Source organism: Diadema setosum, chromosome 1, assembly GCF_964275005.1.
Source record: "Diadema setosum chromosome 1, eeDiaSeto1, whole genome shotgun sequence".
Lineage (NCBI taxonomy): Eukaryota > Metazoa > Echinodermata > Echinoidea > Diadematoida > Diadematidae > Diadema > Diadema setosum.
Genome location: NC_092685.1, coordinates 36,101,605 through 36,120,117, shown reverse-complemented (window position 1 = coordinate 36,120,117; position 18,513 = coordinate 36,101,605). Strand labels below are relative to the sequence as shown.

The 18,513-nt window shown below is 38.8% G+C and overlaps 1 protein-coding gene across 1 annotated transcript; it reads right to left on the bottom strand.

Annotated features, from left to right (window-relative positions):
- LOC140235777 (atlastin-2-like) lies at positions 1-17,732 on the bottom strand. Its single transcript, XM_072315787.1, has 12 exons — positions 17,613-17,732; positions 13,996-14,219; positions 12,764-12,898; positions 11,546-11,650; positions 11,067-11,177; positions 10,049-10,141; positions 8,255-8,393; positions 7,206-7,333; positions 4,890-4,946; positions 3,712-3,783; positions 2,615-3,046; positions 1-1,643 (listed from the first exon to the last, which is right to left on the bottom strand). The coding sequence occupies exons 2-12, from the start codon at positions 14,212-14,214 to the stop codon at positions 1,569-1,571; spliced, it is 1,566 nt and encodes a 521-aa protein (XP_072171888.1). The 5' UTR covers positions 14,215-14,219; positions 17,613-17,732; the 3' UTR covers positions 1-1,568.
- Between the last annotated feature and the right edge of the window lie 781 nt (positions 17,733-18,513).

Genomic DNA, 18,513 nt, shown 5'->3' with positions numbered 1-18,513 from the left:
TGGACATCTCACCACCATTACCCCCCCCCCCCCCCATGATTATCTGCAAATTAATTTGGTGGATACTGAGATGATAGGAGAGTGATATTAAAGAGAGTAGACCTTAAAAATGCACATGTCACACAGCCACATGCTGGTTACTTCATGCCCTCATAAAATTATTGCACATTTTGTTAAGAGGAGCAAGAAAGAGAGAAAACATGAAAATGGATGAAAGATTGTGTTTATCACTGGACAAGCAGTTAGGATTTTCATTCCATTTTACCCTGACACAAACAGGGAAACCGAACTTGACTATTCATTTTTCTCAAATCATTGAACGTTACATACAATTCACTGTACATGACATCAAGGCTGAATAAAGCAATTGACTCTCTATTAGTCTATTCAATGATAACTGTTTATCTTTATGACCAGGAGGCTGTGTGTGCAGTTAGAACTGTTCTAGAGTTACGACTTCCCCACAGTACTTCAATCACCACTAACAAGAGATCCCAAATTAGTACAACATGATTATACATTTGTGGCTAAACATACTCTGCATGCATGAACAAGAATTTGTCAGCACTCTAACAAAAAGCAATATGATGTACATGCATGAGGATTTGCTCAATGACACTTAAATGCTACATCCCACAGTATCTCTATTGTGAAGAGATATTTTCCTAGAAAACATATATGAACCTTTTCACCAAAGCTTGATTACTGTATGACATGACATATAAGATCACAGAGAAATATCTAGGTGCTGTAAAGTTTATAGGGCATAACATTCAAAATACTCTGCATTTACAGGAAGTGTCTAGGACCAGAAAAATAACAGACAGGGAAGGCACATACTACCTGTACTTTGCATATTGAAAAACAAAACGAAAACAAAAAGAAGCAAAGAATATAACCTATGTGAATCAACCACTGAATAAAATCAACTGAACGAATGGAGCAGAAAAAGGGTCACAAACCAATGAAAATACACTGCAGTACTTCACATACAAAGCAACAGACAGCCACATTGCCGATTTCAGTGTTTGCAGTGCTGATAACATTGTGCTTCTACTCTTCCTTTCCCCTCACACAGACAATAATGTATATTGCAATTCAGAAAAAAATGAACATTACAAAACACAAAATACACATTAACAAAGAAAAGACAAACGCATTCATAACCCCCTGGGTACACCAGAAAGTTCCTGTGATCATAACTGGCAACACAAAACAAGTCTTATTGGCTGATAAAATGTTCTTGCACACATACTTTTTATACATGCCAAGTCTTGGTACTAAATACATATTTTCATTGCCCATCAAGAGTCAAATAAATCATTTCTTCTGATTTTATTGACTCTATACCAACCACAAGGACAGGCCATCAAATTTTTCAGTGATTAGAAAACAGCAAGTCCATTTCTTCAAATGCGAGCTTAATTCTGAATCCAGTCATTATTTTGATGGTCTCACTCAACTGGGGTTCAGGGTCATTCATTCCACCGTCATCAACAGTATCCCAAGATGAAAAGCGTGTCTCTTAATCATTGTCCTAAGCACAAACTGTGTACATCCCTGTACAGTTATTTCTCTTTCTTGCCATCCTGTCTCCTTTCCGATGGACCCTTGGTGATGGATTTGTACATGGGTCCATACACCTGGGGGAAACAAGAAGAAAGGGAAGAAAACGTCACCTCTCTGTGAAGCATTACATAGTTGACGGACAAACAATTCTCGGTATCGCCAATACCTAGGTGCAATGCACAGAGCGGCATTTTAGATGCATTATGGGATAACTCGGGGAACAAACTTGCCCCGGTTTTGGCTGCATATGCACTCAGGTCACGTTTCGTTTTTATCCTGAGGTATTTTATGTCGAAGACTTCTTCGCTTTCCATCATGTGACCACCACACTAAAGCCTTGCAAAAGTGAGCCATGACTCCAGTGACCACAAATCAGTAAAGTTTTGACATTTTAAACTCTTTTTAGTTGAATTCTTAGCAAAGAAAAAAGCAGCAACGAAAGAAAAGCAGACGAAAATTGCATTGAATTGCATGGAAACTAAGACATGTGCGAGATAACTGGAAGTGACAATGGCACCAAGGAATCTTACAGTGCATCTGTGACAGGGCTTTTTAGTGTGCACAGAAGATTTCTTGCGCATTGCGATACCGAGTATTGGTAGTACACAAAATTATCATCTCACTCGAGAAAATGTGAATTGAGGCTGCAGACCATACAGATAAAATCACTACTCACAAACTGATGCAAGTGCTCCTTTTAGCGTAAGATGCAGATAATTCCACTGATGCTTGTGATATGTTGCTTTCATTAACAAAGTGATGACTATAAAAACACACATCTGCAATATCCTTTCAGAGAAAAATCTTCAATACAGATAGTGGACATCACTAAAACACTTGCATTGGGAATCAAGGGACCCAGTGTCATGTCGTGAGGGATGGATAGTACGGTACTAACCCTTAATCCCCCTTCCTTTATATTTGAAGGTGGGATTTATTGCACATGGGAGTTTCAAACATACACTCTATTGATTTCAGTACAAAAAGACAAAACTATTCAGAACAAAGATGTACTCGTACTGACTGTCAAACATGAGACACTCACATGAATCCAGATGAACTCTGTACCGGTGTCTATCCACGTGCCCACCTCCACCCACTTGCCGCTGTAGCGCACGTAGCTCCAGACACAGAGGAGCACAATGGCCAGTCCCAGCATCATGTTGGCAAAGTTGGAGAGGGAGTAGATGCCGACCAGACCGAAGATACCGGAGAGGATGTACATGGTGAGTATGGTGGTTACCAGGGTGATGGGGGTGCGGGCAACGTTGAAGAGGTTCTTACTGTCATTGTGTTTGATGTACTGCTCATAGGACTCCTCCAGCTCGGCCAGCAGCTGGTCCTCATAGCTCTGGCTGTACTCGCTGCCACCCATCTTGCGCACCTCCTTGAATTGGGAGATGGCTGCCTCCCGGATCTGCATGTGTCGCTTCTCAAGCTCGTCTGGGCCTACATACGGCTTGTCGCCCCCACATACCTGCATAGGAAGGAGAAAGCAAATCGGATGAAGGGATCCAGTGAGCAAAGCAGCCATATCATGAAACATTTACATACTTTAACACACATTTCATATATCATCTCTTTCTACTGAAACTAACCCCATCTCATAACTTTCTTCTTGGATTTTGCTTTGTTAAGTCATCTGAGACCAAATCCTCTCCCCCTCCTGGAAAAAAAAAAAGAGACAATTAGAGATACACACAACTTTCAATTCAGTTCAATTCAATTCAAACATGCTTTCATTTTTATCCAACAAAAAGGTTATACAAACACAAGGTATACAGTTACTACTTCAAACTGAGCTCCTTACATACCTTCCTAGCAGAGATAAACTTAAGCATGGCCCTAATTAAAAGAAAACAAATGTTTACATATCAAATATAGATGATGTTCTGCAATGCATTATTCAAGCTTCAATACTTTGATGTTGTAGAGGCACTAATGTATGATTACATTTCTTTCTTTCTTTTTTAACTTTTAACACATGCGCACACCTCTCAGATCATCAAGAGTCTTCTAACGACAGAAGACATGTCAAAGAGAGTTATTTACTGCACTGGTGGCCAACTCTTGAAGTTAGCAGCAAACAACAGCTGACAAGAATGAGAGACAGCAATCACTCAGGCTCTATATGGCACTCACCTGTTCCATGTCCTTGATATATTTGTCCTTGGCACTTGCCACAGCAGCCAGATTGTTGGCTTCTGCTGTTGCCTGGGAGAGAAACATGGATTGAGATGATACAAACATTGGAGACTTTTGACTTGACACCTATTTCTGTCACTCACAGACAGACAGACAGACAGACAGACAGACAGACAGACAGACAGACAGACAGACAGACAGACAGACAGACAGACACAATACTTGCTGGGATATCATCACACACATGGTGTTAACCTGCTTCATACATAGGGGGACTCTCTGAACAGTGAGATAAGACATGAAGAAAAGCATAAGTCTTATGGTCCAGTCCTAGTTTCATGGCAGGTTGTTTAAAAAGGGTGTACATTGTGCTTATAGCACACTTGCATGTGAATCATCACATGTGCATCATCACTTGCATGTGAATCATCATCACATCACATATTTTTTCTTTTTTCTTTAAACGAAAACATTATATGAGCAATTATTGAAAGTTTTCTTTTTATGACTTATATGATACAGAACTTTTTGGCCAAAATTGATTTACAAGACAGTTGTATATTATCCATACTTGGTCTATTTCATATGCTATCCTTATGTATACATTGGGCAAGCAGAATTATATGTTATGCAATATGTACCTTTGAACTATGATGAATTTGTCAATTTGTAATAATATGTAATTGTAATTTTTTGTCTTGTTCACTATGTGGACTACATGCAAAAAAAAAACCAGTGAAAAGAGAATTTCCTTAATGGACAATAAAGCAATTCAATTCAATTCAATTCAATTATTCTGCATATCTGACATAAGGTTGTAGAAGGTAATAAGCTGTTTAAAAAAAAAATCATATTATAGATCTATAATGTCACTACAACAGACTACTGATATTTCACCAGTTTTAGCTTTCACACTTATCATCAAAGAATTTTACCATTTTACTCTATATAAACATGTTAAAAAATGCATAACAATATTGGTAATTATATTGGACATTCTGCTTGGATAATTTCTAAAATATTCCTAATCACATTGCCCTTGATGCCATTAATTCTTAAAGTAATTTGCTAAGCTCTTTAACACAAACATCTGAATCCCCACAAAATGGAGGTCAAATTACTAAAACATTAATTCATTCATTTTGCCAATCATCCACTAGAGAACCTTGAGTTACCTGCAGCATGGTTTTTGGCTCGGGAAGTTCATCACCTTTGTAGATGTTGATGTAAGACTTGAAGGATCAAGAAGATAAGTAATACATTGTAAGATATCTCCTACATGTCATCCCATCAAAAACAAGAAAAATGTTACACACGCAGTGCCATTTAAAGTATGGTGAATGAGACATTAATATCAATCGATTTCACAGATTTTTGCTCCAGAACAGCCATCTTTTTCGAGCCCTAAAATATGACATCATGAAATGAACAACACCCTTTACGAGTGCAGCGGGACATGGAGGCCGCCATTCATAAAGCACATATTTCTTGGTGAGCGGATGCAATATTTGGCCTGTCTCTAGTCGCATCTGCTTTCTCGGCTGAGACATTAAAACTTCCAATTTTTACCTTATATTGTATGGAAAGACTTTGAGTTTGACATCGAGAGTGAATTGAGTGATGACAGTGACAATGACACTGATAGTGACAGTGGCAAAGTCGGGGAGGTAGAAGAAGTGAGGGAGAGGTAATGGATATGGAAGGCCATGGCAGATATGATTCGTTTGGGGCATACGTACGGAAACGGGCATATGTATGCAACTGCCTTTAGCAAACGCTTGCTAAGTGACCAATCAGCGAGTGTTGTTTGGCAAAATTTCTACGGCGTATAGCAAATGTTTGCATGTTATCTATTATATGTATGCCTAATTCCATACATATGTTAATTTACTGCGCATATGTATGCAATTGATCGACCAATCAGGTACTTTGCTTAATATCCATTTGTATACGTGTGCATGTTGCGTGTGCATTTGTATATGTTGCGTGTGTGTATATAGTGTGCACGGTAGGTACACACGCCCGATCTGAGCAAGGAGGTACTAAGTGTACGTATCGTAGAAATCTCACAACGTACCTTGTTAGTTCCTCAGCTGGAACATGGTTAAATCTGCCTTCTTAAATGAGCTGAAGATATTTTTTGGGGAAACTTTTGCACTTACCGCAATTCTTTTCCACTTGAGTTTTATTGGCCATACTGAGCCGTATTGAGCTGATCAGCTGGTTCTTACAGCTAACTTCATTGGTTGCCTTGAAAATCAATTCACTGGCATTCTGCGCATACGTATAAAAACGGCATACGTTTGCTAACAAAAAAACTTGCAAACGTATGTTATCGCACCGTGCAAGCGTTTGCAAAAAAACACTCGCTGATTGGTCAATTAGCAAACGTTTGCTAATAGCAGTTGCACACGTATGCCCGTTTCCATACGTATGCCCCAAATGACTTATGTCCGCAACGGCCTTCCATATACTGAACCCACTCTGTAGATGGGGTGCGTAGCACAGTGCATCAGCGCAGGGCTGATTCATTAATTTTGTGATGTCATAATTTTGGTCACCAAAATTTCGCCGTCAGATCGGGTTCAGATGTTCTAAAAAGCTCAAAACACCATTCTCTCCATCGTTCCAGAGACATTTTTACCTGCTGAAAGTTAATTATTCATATTCCTAGAGACTTAAGCTTTCCAGAAATGTATAAATTATCTTGTTTATGAACATCGTCCCTTTCTTCTCGTTCACCATACTTTAAATGAAACACATTACATGACCTAACTCATTAACCTCCAAAGAATGGCAAAGAGGCGTAGAATTCAACTGTCATCATGGATCACTGCAACAAAATTCAATCATTTAAGCTTAATATACATAACTTTAGAAAAGTAAAATACAGCTTATTGATCTGCATATTGATTCAGCGACCATTCCACACTGCTTCTGCCACTGAATTACAATATTTGTTTTGTTTTGTTATTTCTCAACGCTAAATGACCGCTTTCTCTAAACAATGCAAGACATTTCTCTTGGTCTTTCTACTATCTCTTTTTGTATTCTTGTTCCTTCATGCAAAGTAATGAAGACAGTAATGCTAGGCTGTTCATCAAATAGCGATATTGTCTTATATACCCATGGAGTCTCATCAGTGTGGCACTTCTATTATCATTACCACGGTACCCCTGCATTACCATGAACCCCTTTACACATCTGGATGAAAAGGGACAGTTTGGGCCGAACACTTTGTCCAAAGACAAACACATCTGGCTAGATTTGAACCCTAGACCACCTAGCTACAATTCCACAGCCTCATACACTTCACCAAAGTGCTCCCAAAAGAGCTGGGGGAATATAAAAGCTACATTCTATGTTTGATGTTTTTTCTTCCCTTTGTTTTGTTCTGTTTTTTGGGGGACTTTTTTGTTGTTGGTAAAGATGGCTTTGTCTGTACAACATTGTACATCATATCATTTTATGATGAAAGAGTAGTGTCTCACCTTGAAGTATTCTACAAGTGCCCGGCAGGTTACCTTAGTACCATTAATCTCCTTGACGATGAGATTTTCAGGGGAGAGAAGGAGGGGAGCAAGTCCATGCAGTTGTTCCTTGAATTCTGGACTGATATCTGAAAGAGGAAGGAATACATTTGATATTATGAAGCAATTAAAACAAAAATCACATTAAGATATCTTTCCTTCAGGGCCTTTCTGTTTTCATGGTACTTTTGCCAATCAATATATTGTATAAGTGGTAATGTGAAGGCAGTAGACATACAGTCAACCTTGCCTAAAGTCGAATCTATTTGGACTGAAGAAATAGCTTGGACTTCAGAGAAAATCTGACTTATGAGGGATTAAAATCAATAAGTATAAAGAGAAGAGGACTTGAACAGACCTTCGACTAAGGCGATTACTCGACTTATGCCAGGTCAACTTAAGCAAGGTTGACTGTACATCATATTCTCACTGAGCCCAAAAAGTTGATATCTAATCTCAGGAAAAGACCTCTGTGCATTACCCACACAGACTCAGGGCAAAGAATAAGCACACATCGTTTCACGAAGGTCAATGAAAGGAGACATGGTAATTTGGCTGACAGCTCATTGCTTCTGAAGAATGATTGTTCACAATGGCATGTAGCCTTCAATGTCTTAAACAAGTTGTTGAAAGAATATGGAATAGCTTATTTCATTCACTATTCTTCCCTGAATCTGTGTATAAAGTTTATGAACTATTTCACTAATCAGATTTTCCCCTTCAAGTGCAGGGGGAAAAAACCCCTAGCTTGCAATGACCGTTACAAAAATGTATACCCAGAATCATTACTGAATTAAAAAACAAAAAAACAAACAACAACAAAACAAAACAAGAAATTGAAATTACAGACATGACTTACAAAATAAGAAAAGTCAATCCTGAAATGATAAAAAAAAACCCAAATAAACCAAACCCCAAATACCCAATTTTGATTATGACAGCAAGTTGCAAATCACAATACACACAAAGGTTGAAGTAAGTAACATGACTAAAAGAGAAGAAAGGTGTACCTGCTAATCGGCCATCAAACTTGGGGTTGGTGGCTACAGCCAGACCAGGGTGGGGCATGAGGAAGCAGCCCAGCCTCTTGAAACAGCTGGAGATGTGTCGCCTCACGTCTTGCAGCTCCTTGTGCCTGTTGCCCGATTGCTGAAAGCCGTTGGGGTGACAAAATAACAAACAATGCATATCGATCATCTGGCTCATTTCTTAGTTAAAACAAGGAAAAGTAGAAATTACGCGGTGCGTAACATATGTCCCCGCCGGAAGTAGCATTTTGTAACAAAATGTGCAATATAGGTAAAAAATCAAGGTCAAAGGTCAAAGAAGTCAAAGGTCAAAATTCTGTGTAGAAGTTTTGAAGCCCTCACCTAGTGCTATCACATAAAGCAAACGGAATCGAAATTGGGTTAGAAATGGCGAAGGAGTAGCATTTTGTAGCCAATGTACAAAATAGGTCAAAAATCAAGGTCAAAGGTCAAAGAAGACAAAGGTCAAAATTCTGTGTAGAAGTTTTGAAGCCCTCACCTAGTGCTATCACATAAAGCAAACGGAATCGAAATCGGGTTAGAAATGGCGAAGGAGTAGCATTCTGTAGCAAAATGCACAATATAGGTCAAAAATCAAGGTCAAAGGTCAAAGAAGTCAAAGGTCAAAATTCTGTGTAGAAGTTTTGAAGCCCTCAACTAGTGCCATCATATAAAGCAAACGGAATCGAAATCGGGTTAAAAATGGCGAAGGAGTAGCATTTCGTAGCAACATGTACAATATAGGTCAAAAATCAAGGTCAAAGGTCAAAGAAGTCAAAGGTCAAAATTCTGTGTAGAAGTTTTGAAGTCCTCACCTAGTGCTATCACATAAAGCAAACGGAATCGAAATCGGGTTAGAAATGGCGAAGGAGTAGCATTTTGTAGCAAAATGTACAATATAGGTCAAAAAAATCAAGGTCAAAGGTCAAAGGTCAAAGAAGTCAAAGGTCAAAATTCTGTGTAGAAGTTTTGAAGCCCTCACCTAGTGCCATCACATAAAGCAAACGGAATCGAAATCGGGTTAGAAATGGCGAAGGAGTAGCATTTTGTAGCAAAATGTACAATATAGGTCAAAGGTCAAGGTCAAAGGTCACGACTGAAATTCTGTGTACAAGTTTCAAAGCTCCCATGTAGTGCTATCATATAAAGCAAACAGAATCAAAATTGGCTCATAAATGACAGAGAAGTAGCAAATTGAAGATTTTGATCACACACGGACGCACACACGGACACACGGACGGACACACGGACGGACGGACGGACACACGGACACACACACGTACGGAGCCCGTTTCATAGTCCCCTGCTCGAACTCGTTCGGCGGGGACAATTACATGGTTAAACACCTCACTTTGAACGGTTTAGATATTCTCTAATACACATAAGCTACAATACCTTTCTTCCAAAGATTTTGTTAGCAAATCAATAAAAAAAGGGTTAAAAACTTTAATCAACAATACAATATTTTGCTTCAGAACAAATCACCAAATTTGTAATTTCACTGATATTGACATATAATATGCTGCCTTAAAAAAAAAAAAAAAACAGTCACATAAATAAATGAATGACTTTAAAGTTACAGTGTAACAGGGAATCAATGCCAAGACACAAATGTCTTCATTTCACACAAACCTTAAACTCCTAAGATCACTGGAATTTATCCTGACAGTACAGACTGTTCACCTGCATCCAATGTCTAAAAGACTCAGTGTATTCAATTATCTCTTTTAACCTGGATCAGGTGTAGGTAACTTTGTTGACACCAACTTTACTCACATGTAGTTTTTTGTCCAGGAGTTTTGAACCTCCATCTTCCCCAAAGCCATATTCATAAGGGTAGCTCCAGTCTCTGACCAGGAACATCAAGGACTAAAGTTTAGGTTGGTCAAGAGAAGAAAGGTTATAGTTTTTAGATATGGATAGATGACAAAGGTAAGTAAAGTGGGGTACATGCACTGGTATATTGGTTGGAAACATGGAAACATTAACACATGTATACAGTACTCTCACATCAACTGCACAGGGTTATGGAGAACACATTTTACTCAACCAGAGTTTGTAATTAAGAAGTCATTATATTTATAGACTTCTCTACAGTTAACATGAGAGTACCATTACAGGGAGACTACTGGAGTTTCAGAGAACAACACCATACCAAGAATGAAATCAGACTGCCATAGTAATAGCCCCACAGGAAAGTTTGCACATTTTTATCATTACCTTCTTGTGAAGTCAAGCTAAGAGATAGCTGTGTAAAAAACCAAAATGCATTTTATTGGCAGTGCCCTCCCCCTTTTTTTTTTCTTTTTTGGTCCTGTTACCATACATACACTGTAAGTGAAACTAAGAGCACAAAATATTTTAAATAGCTCTTACTCCTGAAAATTTTGAAAATTCATGGAACCTACATGGGCATACAATTGTCATTGCAAGTATTCAGAATGCAGTTCATTTCAATTGTGCACATCAAACCTAACTCAGGTTTACTTTTCTCAAAATTTTCAAACAATGACACAGGAAGTTCCTTTGCTGCAGTATTATCCTGTCATAAACTGCAAAATTTGAGAAAATGATGCAAATGACATACATTTTTCTACCTGATGGACTGTAGAAAAAAATTCTGTAGTTTTAAGGACTTCGTAGATGGAATATAACATTGCAAGTTATAATGCAACTGAAAAAGGAATATGCTACCTTAATTAACCAGGAAAAAAAAAATAAAAAATTGATACAGTGTGAAAAATGTAGTCATCATTTGGGCCATAAGAAAATGTATTGTTCAGTTTATCTTTACCTGGAATGGTGTAGCCCCATTGCCCGACTCCATAGCTAGTCTGCCATACTCTGTGAAGAGCTGTAAGTGCTGAAGGTCATCCTCCTGAATGTTCTGACTTAAGTTATAGGTCTGGTGGAGATCATAGCAAGAAGGCACACAGATGAGATCAGAGAAAAATGATACGGAATAGAATAGACAGAGAATTATATCTTTTAATCATCAATCTAGACCAGGTGTGTTCTTGACTAATTTACAGCTACAATTTTGTCAACAGTTGCATTGTACACATTGTACACTTGTTTTTATATCAATAACATTACATTGTTAAACCAAGAGTATGAGGATACAGTAAAACACATCTTCATTTTCATTAGAACCTACAGAAATTTTGCTATTCCCTTATCAGGTCATTATGCGAAGCATTCACACTTATATATAAAATGGACTCTTGGAGACAGCACAGATTCACAAATTTTATGCAGAAGTTTAGGACATACCTGTACAGAGCTAGTCATCGTGCTGAGTGCAAATACAGTGGCACAGTCCCTGACAGTGGACTCTGAGTCAAAGGCACCTTGTGTGTCCATTAGGACCACTGCCACCTGAAGGTCAAGGTGAGATGGACATATGATGAGGTAGTCTTCTTTTCTTTTTCTTTTTTTTTTTGGGGGGGGGGCATGCCTCACAATTTCTACAAAGTATCAACTGCAGAATGGCATTGTACTACACTGTGCTGAATAAGATCAAAACAGCTTTAATGTTCATGCATAAAAATGACAACAAATTGATCTCTAATCTTTAGTTTATCTCAGATTTCCCCACTTGTGAATGGAGATGGTATGGCAACATCATTCACTTTGAAGCACTGATATTCACTGCTGGTACCTTTTTTTCCTCTTAATGACATTTTAATGATTCTTATATCGTCTCATTCTCATTTTCTCCAACTACTAAAGAAGTGTTGTTTAATTTGTTCATAAATTGAGCTTTAGTTTCACTGATGTTGCCTTTGATATTCAACAAAATGTCACTCGGTGCTTTGTAACTTGTCAAAAATGAACACACTCGACCATCACAATGGTGCTTTGAACGATTCAATGTCATTATAATTCATCACTGACAAGTGTTTGACAGCTAAGACCCCGTTTACAGTGCGAGGCTCGGCCCCACTTCAGTGTAAACGCGCAAAAGGCCAAATGCGAGGCCAAAATTGGCCTCGCATTTGGCCTCGCTCTGGAGGTGGTCTCGGCCGCGGCTCCCGCGGCTCGGCCGCGGCCGAGCCCGGCCTCTTCTTGGTGTAAACGCAAACTGGGCCAAATGCGCGGCCAATTGCGCGGACAATTTTAGTCTGGCTTCCAAACCCTCTGCCTGTATCTTTCGCTATTCAGGATATTAACCCCCTCAACGTGGAAAACTAGTATAGTTTAAGGTGGTTTTGTCCTGCAAAGGATTTTTTCCTTCGGCAAAGGCCTTTGCCCGAACGGCGACTTTGTCGCCACGGAATTCATTTGGCAAAGGGTCTGAAAACCAGACAATACCAAATTGCGTTTGTTTACAAGCAGAGCGCCACTACGACAAAATATTGAAAGGTTTGAATCAAAAGCGCGGCCGAGCCCAGCAGTGTAAACGGACAAAATTGCGAGGCTCGGCCGAGCCCGGCCCCGCACTGTAAACGGGGTCTAAAAGACAGAAAAACAAGCATGCTAGGATCTCACCTCCTCCCCATTGGGGCCTGGGCAGAGGAAGACCTTACTCCATGCCCAGATGCCGGTAGTCTCCCTCTCTGACCCGCCTCGCCAGCTGAAGCCTGTCAGAGGCTGGTCATCTTGACCCAACCAATCAGTGGCACCCTAAAAAGGTTTGACATATAACAGAATATCACATTCATACAAAAAGAATTTAGGTCATTCTCTCAAGAAGCAAGCAGCCAAATGGGTTATAGCTGTATATTTGCAAAAATTAAACAGTGTATGGTTGAAATAATAATATATACAGGCAGGTGTACCCAAATTTATATCATCATCATAGACCATAATGAGAAATCACATGAATTAAATTTTCATGTGACCATGACCATGATATATTTTACAGCTGCTCAGTTTAAATCTTACACATGACCACATACAAAAAGCGACACAATCCAAAAGTACTTTATGTATCCATTCCAGGCTCTATAGATATTTGCATAATTAGCTTCAACATTCTTCTTTCTTCTTCTTCTTATGGGGGGGGGGGGGTAGATCAGGCTTGCACAAGCTTGAAATTACAAATTGTTCAATAATGTATGGCCGTTTTTCTGGAAGGATTTTTTTTTTTTTTTTTTAACTAAGAAGTTTAAAAAGGGCAACAGTGTGGAAAGGCAGATTGCCACCAACCAGACAGGGGCACAAGAGTCCATAGCTTTAGTGATCTTGTTTGCACGGTTTTAAAAGGTACACCGTAAGATTTATTCTTAAGAGTGATACGCATAATGAGGATAGAGTACAGTTTAAACACCATCCCCGATTTACCCACAGAGAACACAAGTGTCTGTGTTTGATAGCATAATAAACTGTGTAAAACATATCATCTCTGCGATTGATAGAGAACATCATGCACAAAAACATACAATCCTAAGATTGCTCAGTGGGTCTAGTGCTCACCTGAGTACCACAATTTCAAAGCGTTCTTGCAGACTATAACCTAAAAAGAACAGGGATTCCATTTGTATATCACGCTAGTGATAATACCTGCCAAGCTGTAGAACATTTGACCATGTGTTTTCACACGGTAAAAACCAATGTGTTAATGTAAACAGTCTAATTTAAGCAAGCCAAGATGCCAGCTGATGAATGATCACTATAGCTCATGGAGTCTTTGACTCAAGTGACTTGAAATGAGACAGGAAACAGCTTTATCTCTGCCCCAAAGAACCATGTGGATAGCACTGAATGTAGAATCTTCCTACCTGTTTCCTGAGGTATCTCAGCAGGAAATCCAGGAGAAAGGACTTTCCCTTGCGAAAGGCCCCGGCCACTGAGACCACACAGACCTTCTTGTCCCTCACGCTCTCATCCAGTAAGAGAGCCTCCAGTGCCTCTTGGTTCAGCTCAAAGGAATGGTCATCAGTGGTTGTGATGATCTGCACTGGCTCCCCAAACTGGAGAGCCTCTGGTATAGGGGGCATGATGTCTGCAATCACAATGAAAGAAAGAGAGAGACAGTTGGCAATGAGAAGGCATATCGTACAAGCGAGAGAAATACTGTGCAAGGCTTTTTAGCAGTCAACATTGTCACATGCCAGGATCTTAGAACTTCTTCTTGTTTTTGAATAGGAATTAACATGATTAGTTTGCTTCAGATTCTTGTACTCTCGTCTCTGTGCATCATACTGTATGTTTCCTTGGAATATAATGATGTCTTGTTCACATTCATGCCGATCGAAATACTAGTATTAAATCAACAAGACCCAAATAAACAAAGAGCAGTGCGACTGAAAACAAGTTCAAAGAACACTTTTGTCATAATGATAGTGACAACATCCTACATGATAGTACGTACTCTGGTTATTAAGTTTTGTGTAATTTTTCCGTGCCTGAGCAATGTATGATTGCATGCAAAGTAAAATCATATCTATCCTACAAATATGAGGCCAATGGTAAGTTAGAAGACACTGCAAATGATCATAGTGGCTCTGAACTTCAAGGAGAATTAAACTGCATGGTTTAGTCAAACGCAAACCATGAATTGAAGATTGACTTCTTTGATGAATGGAAGACGAATAGAATAAAAACAGTATTATATCTTATCACAGCACCTTCTGCCACAGCAATGAACCCATCATATGCTAAAGATATTGCAATAGCATTACATGTACCAAACTTTGACCCTTAGCAACAATCCTTGATGGACCTTTACCAGCTCACTCCCTACTTCAATTCATCAATCAATCCATTTCATGAGACTCTCTGATAAACCACTCGCTCTCACATGGGACCATTGTACTCCAATATCACAAGGTCACGCCAATGCCACATCAGTGCTTCATGCATTCATTCTAACGTCATATTGCATTAATTTATTCTTGCTCATCAGGGCAAAGATGATGACTGACTAAAGATAATCAACCATCCTTTCATTCAGATATGAAATGTGGAGTTATGGAATTAGAAAGTCACATGCTTCTGTGAAGCAGTGATATTAGTTGAAAATTCAGTTACCTTTTATCACCTCACAAGTCTTCACAGACCTGTGCAAAGTCTTCACTCTGTTTTTTTAATGAAATTTACACCAATGAAGAAAGTGTTTTGTTTACAACAAATTATTGGGCATAAATGTATTGCTTTATGAACCTACCGCAGCAATGATGAATTTTACACGAAAGGGGGTTGAACTCGCTTGATAATTGACCAAAACATAATATACAAGTGTAGTAGGCCCTACTACTATAGTATAAGCTATTGTTTTCACGCAAGAAAATTTTTCACAAATGAGGTCACAGATATTTTCGCGAGATGACGTTTTTGCGATTTTGACACCAAGGCTATCATTAGTGTGCACTAATACAGGCTGTCAGTTTGAGATATTATTGTGTGTTGTTAAATTCATAGTCCAACAGTGATTCGCAAAATTCATGAAAATAACAGTGTATACAATTTGTACAGCACACACTTTCATGCACAAAGTACACGTAAATACACTAAGTCATATTGCAGACAACATCAGATTTATGAAAACAGTAGCAACTTAAAATACCATAATTTTCCTATTTCATATTTGATTTAAAATTGAGAAGTTTATACACAGGCAAAAAAAAAAAAAAAAAATCTTCACAAAGAAATAGGAAAGAAAGGTATTCGGGCATAAATGGATGAAAACATTTGCTACAACTGTTCTCATTTTCTTTGAAAAGATTCTATGCACCTTATTGCTCTATGCTTTTTAAACACATGATAATGTTGATATCATCCACAATATCTTTTTAGAAACAGTGTTAGGCAAAGATGGGCCTGATATATAAGGAAGCCATCTTGGGTCAACACCATTCTAACTCTTTCACCAGCTGACACAGCTCATACTGTATCTAGTATGCCATGAAAACATCAATGCAAGCTTAATGAGCTTTATAAAACAAACATCTGCAAAGATAATCACACATGAATCCATATATAACCTGAACCAATTGTCTCATCTACCATATACATACTAGTACCATGTATACTGGCACTATTCACAACTTCAACTGATTTCTACCCCAGCGCTAGCATGTGACGTTTTGTGTGAACTTTGGGCCAGCAGCACTGGCCTTGCTTGACAGTACGTGAAGCTGTCAGATATGATCACCGAGATATTGAGCAACCTTTATCTGTACCTGTGGGGAATGCTCCTCTAATCAGAGGGAATTAGGGTTCATATACGTGTGGACAAAGCACTCACTGAAGGGAATATCTTTGACGTATCAGGTTATCAACTCATATTGTCACAGCACTGACTACAAGCTGCTTGCTATCAGATGGCATAAAATGTGCATTGCTCCATCATAGGGGATGTTTTGATGGATTACAACCAGGTGGTGGAGCATTTGACAAGTCATGTTCTCCTCACTTGCTTCTAAAGGTAGACAATCACTACATGAGTCTATAATACATTGGAGGCGCAGGCACAAAATATTTATTTGTCCATACACTCGTCTACAAAATATTTGTTGCCCTTAGAAAGTAGGCTTAATCATCATGAGCTCATAGCAAATTTGCCTGAGAGATAGCTTCCATTTGGCTCATATTGCATGGAAATTAGATGGAAAGCAATTTCATATCCTGAATTCTTTCTGAAAGTGATTTTCAATCACACAATGTCTGTACACACAGTTGAGATTTCCCCCTGGACACGTAAACTGGGGGAAGTGAAAAAAAAGTTCTATAAGATTATTATTGATGACAACTTGCAACTAAAATGCAATGGATAGCCTTTTCTTATATAATGCCTGATCATTTCAAACAAAATGCAAGTGTTTAAATTTACAGCTTGTACATATCCATGGGGGACCGAGAGGACACTAATTTGAAGAATCACCTATTGCAGGTCTCGACACTAACTTCACTACAATCTTTAAATATGAAATGTCAGACGCCTGAAAAACATATGCAGTACTGAGCACAAAATAAAAGCTAATATACCAATCTGATTTGGTTCTCAGTTGCCTGATTGGGCCACTAAAAGGTATAAATTTGGCGGCAAAACACAAATTTTTAGTGGCCCTGGGCCACCGCTAATGTTCAGCCCTGCTTTTCTGTTATATCATTTAAAGGATAAAGGGCTTCTTTTACTTGGTTACCACGTGCCTCTGTTAATGACAGTTGTATTGTTATCTTTACTCAGAGTGAATTAAAAGACATACGTACAGCAGTACTACACAACTCAAGAAAGACTAGCAAATTTTCTACGCACATCTTCCTTTAAAATGATGATCAGCTACACTATGCATGTGTCACACACACCACGACATACAAATGGCACACCCCTTCACATTACCAACAGGCATTTAAATCTCAGTGTTAGCAATACAACACACAGGCAAGAGCACACCATCGGTGAATATCAAATGCAGAGCACCATCACAGCAGCTCCCTGTGTGAGCTCAACAACTGTTGCATTGGGCTTCCCAAAAAATTCCATACTACCGGCGAAGTTGTAATCAACCATCCCCATTAACAATCAGCATGCATTATCAGGGCATCATACATGTCTTGTACATCAGATGAACACTAGCTCTTCTACAGTCACCTTGACTTTGACAACCACACATAAGTGTGCACATGCACACTGGTAGAAGGTGCATGTTCACTATGGTTCAGCATGATCCATTGATTAAAGGACCCCTGAAATCCAAATGCATGTTGATTCGTGTTGATTTATGATACCCTCAACATCCCTTTTGCGGTAAAACGATTATCTAGAAACATTCCATATATTTTAAATGATTTTTTCTTCTATTTTTCTTCAGATTACTCAGGCGCGGTGGAGCACCCCAATTTGCATCTCATTATCGCCCCGTTCTATTTGAATTTCCAACGGGCATCCACGGCTGCCTGAAACTGTGTGCATGAAAAAGTCAAATCTTTACCTTCTCCTTGTGCCGCTATGCGTGCCGCTAGTAAACTCAAACTTCCCACACTATCTAAGTTTTTAAAAACCTTCCTTTTGATGAAAAAATTATGAAATTTGCTGCACTAGAACTTGAGATATTAAAGCGTTTTGAAAATCACCTCTCGCAAAACATGCTCTCTGTTTTTCTCCGACTGGACTATGGCCGGGCTCCAATGTGTCCGAAATTGGCAACATAAGTTTATCAGGCCTCAATCCATATATGGTGAAAGTTTTCGCTTGGTTCCACCTGTAGTTTTTGAGAAATCAACTTGTTTCTACAGGGTTTGAAATAGAAAAATGAACAATTGAAAATGACGTCATTTCTTTTCCCGTAATATTG